Source organism: Poecilia mexicana, unplaced genomic scaffold (genome assembly GCF_051168715.1).
Source record: "Poecilia mexicana isolate PSO_F unplaced genomic scaffold, ASM5116871v1 scaffold_17, whole genome shotgun sequence".
In the NCBI taxonomy this organism is placed as follows: domain Eukaryota; kingdom Metazoa; phylum Chordata; class Actinopteri; order Cyprinodontiformes; family Poeciliidae; genus Poecilia; species Poecilia mexicana.
In genome coordinates this window covers 24955115-24966103 of record NW_028263386.1, presented here as the reverse complement: position 1 = coordinate 24966103, position 10989 = coordinate 24955115, and the positions used below count along the sequence as shown (strand labels likewise).

At 41.3% G+C, this 10989-nt stretch overlaps 1 protein-coding gene across 1 annotated transcript; it reads right to left on the bottom strand.

Moving 5' to 3' along the window:
- Window positions 1–203: 203 nt before the first annotated feature.
- LOC106919029 (protein zyg-11 homolog) lies at window positions 204–10634 on the bottom strand. Its single transcript, XM_088014945.1, has 13 exons — window positions 10310–10634; window positions 9181–9983; window positions 8410–8550; window positions 6750–6926; window positions 5670–5734; window positions 4306–4405; window positions 4090–4140; window positions 3191–3352; window positions 3024–3071; window positions 2408–2608; window positions 2278–2330; window positions 763–860; window positions 204–631 (listed from the first exon to the last, which is right to left on the bottom strand). The coding sequence occupies exons 1-13, from the start codon at window positions 10509–10511 to the stop codon at window positions 450–452; spliced, it is 2283 nt and encodes a 760-aa protein (XP_087871071.1). The 5' UTR covers window positions 10512–10634; the 3' UTR covers window positions 204–449.
- Between the last annotated feature and the right edge of the window lie 355 nt (window positions 10635–10989).

The following is a 10989-nucleotide window of genomic DNA, read 5'->3' as shown; positions in this document are numbered from 1 at the left end:
GAATATGCTTTGATGCTTTATCGCAGCTCTAGCAGCACGTGTGGTTGAAATCCAGCAGGGAGGTGAACCTTTGCACCGTTTTCCTGTCTTTTACAGCCTAAAACTGGTTTTCATTCTGCATTAGGGTTTATTTAGTTGCATCCATCTCTCCCAGGTATCCACAGGTTTCAGCACGTCAAATGGCGTACAACACACACACACCACAACTTTAAAGATTTTTATTTTGAACAATCTTTGAAAAACATGTTTGATTTGACTGGTTTTTCCATACTTACATCCCAATTCACACAGGTCTATCACAACGAATCCCAATTAAATACAAGATGCAGTATTTAACAAGTAGTCATTACGTATCCACACACTGTTCTGAACAACTGTATTTATTCATTTTGTATCGTCATGGCGACCACACATTAGATCTGATAAAAAAGCTTTTTAAAGCACTCTTGTTAGGACTTTCCAGGCTCCGTCTGGCTGTTCGTCACCTCACAGGGACTCTGTTGTTCCTGTACCAGCCGCATGATGCTTTGGGAAACCCTTTTAACGTCGCTGTGTGTGTCGGGATGTGTGTCCAATGCTTTCAGAAGCTCCATCAGGCCCTCCTTAGTTAGCATATGGATGTAATACGAAGCTGCACCGTTTGAAAAAGACAAAGAATTTTCAGAGAAGAGTACCTGAAAATACTCAACATCATTCAAGATTTAGGTGCCAAATACGTTCATTGGCCTCATCTTCAGGCGTCTATTGACGTTTTTGTCTTACCGTTTTGTCTGCAAACGAGATGTATCGCCCACACCGCCCACAGCTGGACCCCTGAGGGCTGGCAAGTCTGAAGCAGAGAGCAAAATGGACGGAAGGACCTGAAACCAGAAAGACAATCACTGTGATTTGATTTAACACTTTATATTCAGGCTTCTTCGTTTGCACCAGATGTTCACTTTCTGTGTTTCTAACATTAAATTATTCAGAAATTGGACTCTAAAAGGTTTCAGCTCCAGGTGCTGGTGGTAACACTCTGGCTGCACTCACCAGTAGAAACTCAATAACAATAAACGTACATTGGGGTTTCAAGAGAGATGTATTTTTTGATGCACAGCGTAAAGTGTGAAGCGTTACATAAGAGCAGTGGAGTCCACAGGATCAAAAAATGAGCTAAGGGCATTTCATAAAGGCCTATGCAACACGAGAAGTGCTTTGCAAAAGGATTCACAACCTTTGACCGTTTTCCTTTGTCATATTACACCCACAACCTTCAGAGTGTTTTAATGGGATTTTATGCAACAGACAGGAGAATAGTAGTACGTAAATGTGAATTGAAATGAAAACGATCCATGGGTTTTGCAGTTTTTCAACAAAAACTCCATGAAAAGCAAACATGCAGCCATCAATGTGTTTCAATGGCCTAGCTGAAGTCCAGTCCTACATCCTGGACAAAACTTGGAAATTAAAGTTCACTGATGTTTTCCACCCAATCTGACTAAGTGTAGATTATTTTGCAAAGAATAATGCTTGAAAATGTGTCTCTAGATTTATAAACCTTGTACAGATATGCCACAAAGGACGTAAAGGTGCAGTATATAACTTTTATAAAAATATATTTGTTTCCATAGCTGTTGAAAATGTCACTATGTCGGGACAGTATGGTATGAGAACGTTGAGCTTCTCTGCCTTCTCCGAGTTCTAACTAACCAGCGCTGCCAATCACAATCTCATGTGGCGCTGCTCAGCCTCCGTCTCTCTCCCCTCTTGAACTCTGCTACACTGCAGCTAGCATAGCCTGTTGTCAATGATCAGTCTAGACAGCCTGGCCACCAATGACGGCGGATCGACGGTAAGTTGTTTCTCCACCATTAGCACATAAAGCAGCATGTACATGTGGTTGACTGACAGCACTAAGCCCCTCCTCCTGGCTCTGATTGGTTGTTTTTGGTCGGGAGCGGTGCATTTCTTCAGGCAATAGTAGCTCAGGGAGGAAGTAGAAAATATTGATTTAAAAAAATAATAATTTTCACAGACTATCTGTCTCATACTACACTGTCACAACATGGTGACAGTCTTAACAAATATGTAAAAAGCATAATCTGTTTAAAAGTTACATAGTGCAGCTTTAAGTGGCTATAGAGTTAAATCAGATGAGATGAGGATGTTTTAATGTGACAAATACCAAAACGTTCAAGAGGAATTCTTCTGCAGCGGGAAGTGGATGTTTCTTAAAATGTTACAGTTTACACATAGGAGCCAATGCTAACAAAACCTCCTTTCGGCTCTGGCCCTCACCTGTAAGACACCATCTCCTGCTCCAGATGAGGCCATGTCATTATTGATTTGTGCTGCAGGGAAACAAAAAGAGACGCTGAAAAAAACCGACTTAAAGAACAGACCTATCTTCTGCGACTGGGACACACACCAGCTGCTCCAGAATGGTGCTCCGGAGCTCCTGGTCCAGAGTCCAGGCCTCTGCTCTGGAGGCCAGCTGCGCCAGAATCCCTCCTGCAAAGTAGCGCACCTCCACCAGCATCTGGGAGTCCTGCAGGAGGCTGAGGATGTGCTCCAACAGGTCTTCATCCATCAGGTCAGACTGGAGCTCCTCCACCTCCGCTATGTTGTTCTTAACAAAACAAAAGGAATGTATATGCTTTCGTTTTATGACATTGAATTTCACAAGAACTGCAACAGAGTGTTTGTTCATTTCGAATCATAAAGCTCAGTTACACTGGGGTGTTCAAAGCAAGGCCTAGGGGCCATTTGTGGCCCTTGAAATGATTGTGGGAGTCCCACGACTCCAGTTTAAGACTGATGGAAAGCTTGGCTTCATAGGTGGTAGATGTAGACAATAATTAATAGAATGAGATTTAGTTTTGAATTTGGGTAAAATTAATCTGCTATTTCAGGCTCGAAAGTAGTTAGCCGATAAGCTAACTCCTTTTAGCACAACTTGAACGTAACGATAGTCTTTTTCAGCGTCCCAACAGTGTGCTTACATTTTAATCGTGGTTTCTACCATTCATGCTCTGTATACCCACCAAAAGGCCAAGGACCTTCTGTTGAATAGCAGTTTCACTGTAGTAGGACTGCAATGCAAAACAAACAAAAGAGAAAAAAACATCAACAAGAAAGGTTAAAGTCACCGTTTTTAAAACTGCGTTTCTAAACGAAGGGTTTATCAGTGAGTTATTTTGTGCTCTTTAACCTCCAGAACCTCCATGTAGAGCTCCAAGCCCTGACAGTTGATGAAGTTGCGGGCGGCCGTGGGCGTCTCGTCGGTCAGGTTCCACAGAGCGCTCAGGGCAAACTTCAGAGTGGGGTCTACCAGTCCCAGCATGGCTTTATGCTGCACGACAGTCAGCAGCTGCTGTTAGACAGACAGCGAGGAGAGACGATGAATCAGAGTGAGGCTTCAGACAGGAGAGGACGAAACTAATGTGTCATAAAATTTAACCTGTTTGTCACTCATTATCTTAAAAATATAAGGTAAAAAAATTCATTCAAATGTTATTTGACAGGCTCATCTCCCTGACTGGCTGCCAGTGCAATTCCTCAAGCTAGCGTAGCATAGAAAACCAAAATAATTCTTGAAAAGATAATAAAATTCGATGCTGCTTTATGCGTTTTGCAGTGCTGCCTGTGTGTCCCTGCCCAGAAGCTAATGCTGGTTGGGGCGAGTCCATGACATGGCAAAGTTTGGGAACCCCTAACCTAGGACGCAGGCTAACTTTTAAGCCTGTTTAGCTTAGCGTATAATAAGTCCATTTTAATGCCGCTATGCTAACTCCACTCAACTTAAAGTGAAAATTATTGAACCAATGTAGACTACAAACTGTTTAATTACCCCCTTTTTTCATTTATCAAGAGTTTTTTTGTGTGCAGTAGTTTGAGGCAGTTTTGTCTTATTAAACATCATCAACCTGCTGATGGCCTAGAGATGAGAATTAGCCACTTAGCTGGTGTTGCATGAATTTAAATGTAAATGTTAATTAGAATTTAATGTCCCATTAAAAAAAAAAAAAGAAAACAAATTGAAACAATCAACAAAGAAAATATTCTCCTTTTGTTGTAGGCTTGTAGCATTAATCTGAAATGGTAACAAACCTTCATAAATGAGATGTCGTTGCTGAGCAGTGCTGTCTCCTCTACAGAAATCTGCACAAGAAAGCAAAAGTGAGCTATGGCTGATTTTTCTTGTGTTTTAAAAGTTCTATTAAATGTCAAACTTGATATTTTTAAAAAAGTCCCTTTAATCAGCCATAAAACTGTCTGTGTTTTTCTGGATTTAACTGGAGCTCTAAAGCTCAGAGAGTGAACAACCTTCGCCACCAGGATGGAGATGACGGCCACCGCAATCCTCTGCAGGGTCGGCTCCTCGTGGTTGCTCAGCCATTTGATCACCAACATGGCCGCTGAATACCTGAGTCGTGAACACAGCATGGATGAGGGACTCATTTTTACCAAAATGCAGAGCAGTTACACAAAAAGTCAACTTCAGGAAAACACCAACAAATCACAACACAGTAGAAAGGTATTTATTCTCCTCATTCTCTTTCTTTTTTTTTAACACATATTAGATCAAACTATTTTTTCCCAGATAAAGATAACACTAATGGATGCAGTATGTGTTTTTAAATTATGATTTAATTTATTAAGGGTAAAAATTTATCAAAACCAACTTGGCTTTATCTGAAAAATAAATACCAACTAAACTGAATAAGTTATTGTCCCACCCAAATGCTTGCAGCAATCAGCCCACTCTTATGCAACATTAGAGAATAAAAAACATACATAAAAGTCATGCTACATCACAATCAGATTTATGTCAAGTCTTTGACTAGACCACTATAAAACTTGGAATACAGCTGTACTTTTTTTTCCTCTATTTTTTTTTCTCAGTGCATTTGAACTTAAGATCATAAACTGATGACTTTTGTTTTTGCAGAATCTTCTGGAAGAGAACAGATAATTATGTTTTTTCTAAATACATTATCTACCCCAACAGTAAATCAAATGTTGCCATATCTCCTATTGTCCAAATATTTTCAGTCATTGAGGATGATGACAAAGCTTCAGGCAGGAAGGCTCTCCAATAGCAGTCAGTGTTGTATCGAATCTGAAGAGGCCTCTGACTGAAGACTATCATGACATGCTAACAGCTCGATATTCGGGCAGCAGAGACAATATGTCACACTAACATGTCTTTAATGCATCCCCAGAACCAGAACCAAACGAGGAGAAGCAGCATTCAGCTTCTATGCACCGCAAATCTGGAACAAACTTCCAGAAAACTGTAAAACAGCTGAAACACTGACTTCCTTTAAATCTCGACTAAAAACCCACCTGTTTAGAGTTGTATTTGAAACGTAACCAATTTTGAGTTTAATGATGGCCCTTGACTTAATGTCATGTTTTCATTGTTGATTCTATGTTGCATGACTTTGTGTTTTTGTGTTTGTTATGATGTAAAGCACTTTGAAATGCCTTGCTGCTGAAATGTGCTACACAGATACAATTTGATTGATTTATTGATCACCAGTTGCATTTTGTCTGGCATAAAAATATATTGATGATCTGAAACATTTAAGGTTGAAACAAAACAACAACTTAAAAACAGAATAAATGTGCAACTTTTCCATGGTGCTCACAGTTAGCTTAGCGTCTGGTTGGGTCAGCAAACTAACCTGTCAAAAGGAACATTCTGCAGCAGGAAGTCATTGCAGAGTGCCATCAGACAGTTGCTCTGCACCTGGAAAAATGGAAGGATGAAACATAAAGTATGAAAATTCAGTCCAAAATAGAGCAACCTAAAGTCACAACAACAACAAAACAGTAAAGCAGCACCTCTTCAACATGTTTTTACTCAAGTAAAAGTGAAAAGTTGACAACAAAGCAAGTATTTGGTAAAAATGTTTTGTTTTTTACCATATACTTTGATGTTCACACTGTGCTCAGTGTAAAACTGTTTAACAATGACATTATCAGGTGTGCTGTGGTGGCACAGCACTTGGAGCATGTCTTCCCCTTCTCTCATTCCCCACTTTCCTGTCAATTAACTATCAAATAAAGGCCACAGGAGCCAATAAAAAACATTTAAAAATGACATCATCAGACTGTGAGGATTTGGTTTTTCTGTGTGTTTATTTAGGTTTCTGTGTTCATTTCGTCTCTTGTCCCATCTACCCCTTGATTGTCTCCAGCTGTCCCTCATTTCCCCTGATTACCTTCCTTGTGTATTTAATCCCTCCTGTGGTCCCTGCTCCTTGTCAGTACTGTTGTGTAGTTTGTTGAACGTCAGTTGTCTTTGTCTCAAGTCATATCAGCAGTGTTTGAGTTCTTTGCTTTTGTGCTCACCTGTGCTGCCTGGATTTCTCTGTGTTCTTTGTTATCACCATTAAAATAATCATTCACTGATACAAGCCTCCACCTCACCATCTCAGAACTCTTAACTCATGACACAGACGAACCACATTATAAAGTTATGTTGACATTTTTTTAGAATCAAAATGTAAACGATTCGCATAGATGACATAATCACAAAATAACAAAATCTGGAGAAATGTGTATATATATATATATATATATATATATATATATATATATGTATCCCTAGAATTAATTTTCCCCCCCAAAGAGTAAGTTACTCAAGTAACTAAAGCAAGTTACTACCTAACTCTGCCTAAAGTAAACCACTGCGCTAAATGTTTATGTCAGTTAGATTCATGATTACGTTTGAAATCATAAAAATTAGTGTTTGACTTCACCTGCTGGATGTTAGGGAAGGTCTCCATGGCGTGCAGCAGCTGGGTTACCGTGGCGCTCATGAGCCTGACGGGCATGACCTCTGCCAGGTCCCGGGTGGTCAGGTTAAACACACACGCCGTGGCCAACAGGTGGACATGCGGAGACTCTGGGTGGCTCCGCATGGCTTCCACCACCAACTGCAGGGAAATAAATAAATAAATAAATAAATAAATAAAAAGGTATTCTTGACGACAGATTGCCATCTATGCTGCTGCTATTGCTGGAAAACTGTCTGGAACAACTGGAGGCCAGGAATTAGCATGTAACCTTCCAGAAGCAAAGAGCCGCTCACCGGGCCAGCTGGAGCAGCTGGACTGTACCACTTATCTCAGCACCTCCTCTCTGCAATTACTGCTAAGCACAGTAATTAGAACACAGAGGTCCCTCAGCGCTCAGCATATGTTTGGACTGAGATGGCTTCCAGAAGTATTGGAAAATAAGACAAAAAACCCATCTAATTTCGATGCTTTTCCACCAAAAAACTGACTCAACTTTCGGTTGTGGAATGTCGCGTTTTTTTCCCCACATTTCAGCTGTAATGCCACGTGTTAGAAGCTGCTCCTTCTGTACAAAAACAAAAAGAAATTCTCTGAGATTCCAAAGCGAGATGAAATGCTGTGCGAGTCCAACACAAAGCACATGACCTTGACTCTCTATTCTCAACAACAAGCAGGGGGTGCTAACTCCACATCGACTGCACACGGACGAAAACTAACTGTGAACTGACAGATACGTTTGATTTTTGCCCTTGTGAAAGTGTAAAGCTGAATTTGGGAATCAAGTCTAACCAAAGATACACAACTGTTGTGCTCTATGCTCCTGACTGCAGTTGTATGTGCAACTTACACCAGTGTGTTTATTATCATGAATTCAAACACCAGCAGAATTGGTCAAGTACTGAGAATCATGACTGATTTATAGAACCAACACGAAAAGCAAATAAGCATTTTACCACATTTTATCTCTACATGTGACAGGTGTAAAGAATATTAAAGTCACCCCTCTAGAAGAACTCGGTTTTATTAAGACATTTTATTCATCCTGCTTGTCTGAAGTCTTCTGCTCTCGTTGTAGTTTTGACACATTATATGTAAATGTATCGTAGCTGCTAGGTCGCATATTTCTAAAGCTTCACTTATTCCACACAGAATTAATAAAAGGTCAAGAACTGCATTATCATTTCATTGCACATTCATTTCTCGATTTTTGGCCTGCCAAACATAAAAATGTGGTCTGTGATCCGTTTGAAGACCTTGGAAGGCTGATGCTCCTTTGGACAGCACCAAAAAAAATAAATAAATAAATAAATAAATAATTTTAGCTTTTTTTTTATCTGAATTTATGAAATGTTAATGGAAATTAAGGGATAGTTCAGAATTTTGAGGTTCTTTCAAAAAGTTAAACAGCAGAATGGATATAGCTTTATCCTTAATATATGGCATTTAATCAGAGATGCATCTCCTGTTACACACCAATGTGAAATAATATAATTTAAGATCAACAACTGAAAAATGCCTATAGATGACTTTTGGAGATAACTATCTCATATTAAATAAAATGTAATAAAACACTGCTGAAATGAAGAATAAAACGGTAAGTGAAGTAACAAGGCCGCCGAACCTTCAGCATGTCCGGCTGCGGTTTGTCAGTGTCAGAAGTCAGATGGTAGAGATGGATGAGGGCCTCTTTTACGAAACACTCCCTCTCTCTGTACCTTCGGAGTGCCTCCCAGAGCTGCTTCTCATTAGCTTCTCCAGTTACCTGAGCACACACAGCAGATCGGCAGAGAGTCCGCAAACACAATGGTCATATTCAGAGAGTATACAGAGCCTCGGGTCCAAAATAAACCACAAGCTTATGCATGAATCAACCTTCTCCTAACGGAACCTTTGGATTTTTCGGATTGCTCTAAAACAGGGGCTTTTCAAACTGTGTCCGAGCAGAAATCAAAAATGAATAACACGTCTGCGCCTGCCTGAGGAGAAGCTGAGCCTCGAAGGCGAAGCTAGGTCCACCCAGGTGTTTTGCACAGCCAAATGGTTGCCATGGAAGATTAAAGGATTTCTCAAGCAAACATGAAAAAATCATGGTAACAGTCCAGTTATGTTTTTGACCCTCAAAAACCATCATTTTACATAATACTGCCCCTTTAAACTTATTACAGACCATGATGCACCTTCCAAATTGTCCAGCGTGAGTAAAAGGTAGTGCCCAGTTCAATGCAATCTATACATTATGTCTCTGGCATAGGCTTATTGAAGTTTGCTAAATGTTTCCAATCACTTGTCCCCATGCATTTCTTTCCCCCGTGTCATGGTGGAAAGTACACCCCACACTTTGAAAAGCCCTGCTCTAAAACAGAATGCTTGATACCAGAAACCGGCTGCTTACTTTTAGGTTTTCGTGTGAAGATAGAACAGGAGAGGAACTAAGTCCAGTGGCAAGCAGGCCGAGAAAGATGAGGCCGCTCCTGGACTCCACAAAGCCTCTGAGCACCGAGTCATCGATCGTTTTCCTTCCTGAGATATCTAAAGAGACGAGCGACGGGAGAATCTGTGGACCCGCTTCCAGAAGCTGCCTCACTGTCTCGTCTCCGTTGGCCCTCCTTTCGCTGTCGTCGTTGGCAAAGTGGTTGTACGAGAAGTCCAGATGCCTAAGAGCGTGAAGTTGGGTGAAGATAAAGAGCAACCTGACAGGAGTCGTGTCAAGTCGGTACAGCCGGTGGGCAATGAGGGATCTCAGTGTGTTTTTACATTTAAGGAGCGCATTCAATTCAGTCACAGAGCTACAGGAGATATCCAAAGTCTCCAGCCGGGGTAGAGAACAAATATCCTCAAGGATATCATCCGTTAGATCTGTGTTGACGAGATGGATCGTCTTGAGGCCCTGCAGGGAGCTAAAGCCAGCGCACACCCCACCGTCCTCTTCCAGAGTCCCCAAGTTCATACTCAAGCCATTGAGGGCCAACATCTGCAGACTAGCCCTGCAATCTGGGTTGGAGGCCAGGCCTGAGATGACATCAGCCCCCGTGAGATCCCCGGGGACCCAGGAGGCGTCTAGCTCCAGGAGCCGGTGAGGGCAGAGGGCCAGGCGGAAAGCCTTGGCGGACACCTTACAGTAGCGGATGGAGGCGCTGCGCAGGCGGAGCTTCTCGCTGTTTCGGAAAATCCCAACAGTTGTGTCATTCAGCATTCCTGGAGGAGAGAGGAGCAAAAAGGGAGACATTGTAGGAAAAAGAAGCCTCAGTTTAGTCTTCCATAATGTTTGTGCAGTGAACTTTTCCAACAATTTCAACCTGGAATTCCTCAACCTGCTTGTGGGCGAAAAACCACAGGAATCATCTGATTAGCTTTTTTTATTATTTTTTTTACAAGGCTAATTCTTCCGCAAAGGAGGAAGATTCAACCTCAGGTCAGTTCCTTAGCCTTTGCTAAATTTATGAAGAAAGTGCTCTCCCTTGGCAGCTGCTTCCCTCATTTCCTGGACTTGATGTTGTTAGTTTTAAAGCTCCCCTTCATACCTTTGGTTGCCATCTTTTGCAACAGTTGGTCAGCCAGTTCCTGTGGGAACAGTGGGGCCCAGATGAGGCTCATTGAACCGTCTGCTCCCTTCCTGCACAAAGCATCTAATCTGCTGCACACCTGAGCCAAGCAGAGGTCACACAACGTCTGGGGGCCCTCGCCATCCTGCAGCACACATCGAAAAGTAATCAGATGATGCATCCTGCTGGATAAACAATGAAATTATGTGAAAAGTCCAAGAAGTAAAATAGATTCTGCTGTCAACACTGTCTTGTTATGTGCGTTGATGGTGTGTGAGACGTCTTCAGCATATCTCCTGTCTTGTATGTGTACAACAGGATGAAAATTCACCGCGTTGACTCAAAGGGAGGAAAATCACTCAGATCTGCAAGATGTTGAATAAGTGCTTTGCTTTTTTTTAAATTACAGATTAATAGATAGAGGTTGTCCTAGTATCACTGAGATTGCTTCTAGAGTGAACAAGCAGTTCACAAAAAATACAAAAGAAATGGTTTGTTGTCAACTCGGACTGTGAATAGTAGAGTGACTGTCAAAGAATTTTCATATGGGTACATCCCCATCCTGGATGAATGGCTGATATGCTCTTGACATTTCCGTACCAAAGAAATCCTAAACTTTACCCTAATCACTAATCAAAAAAGCTCAGAGATTATTAGAT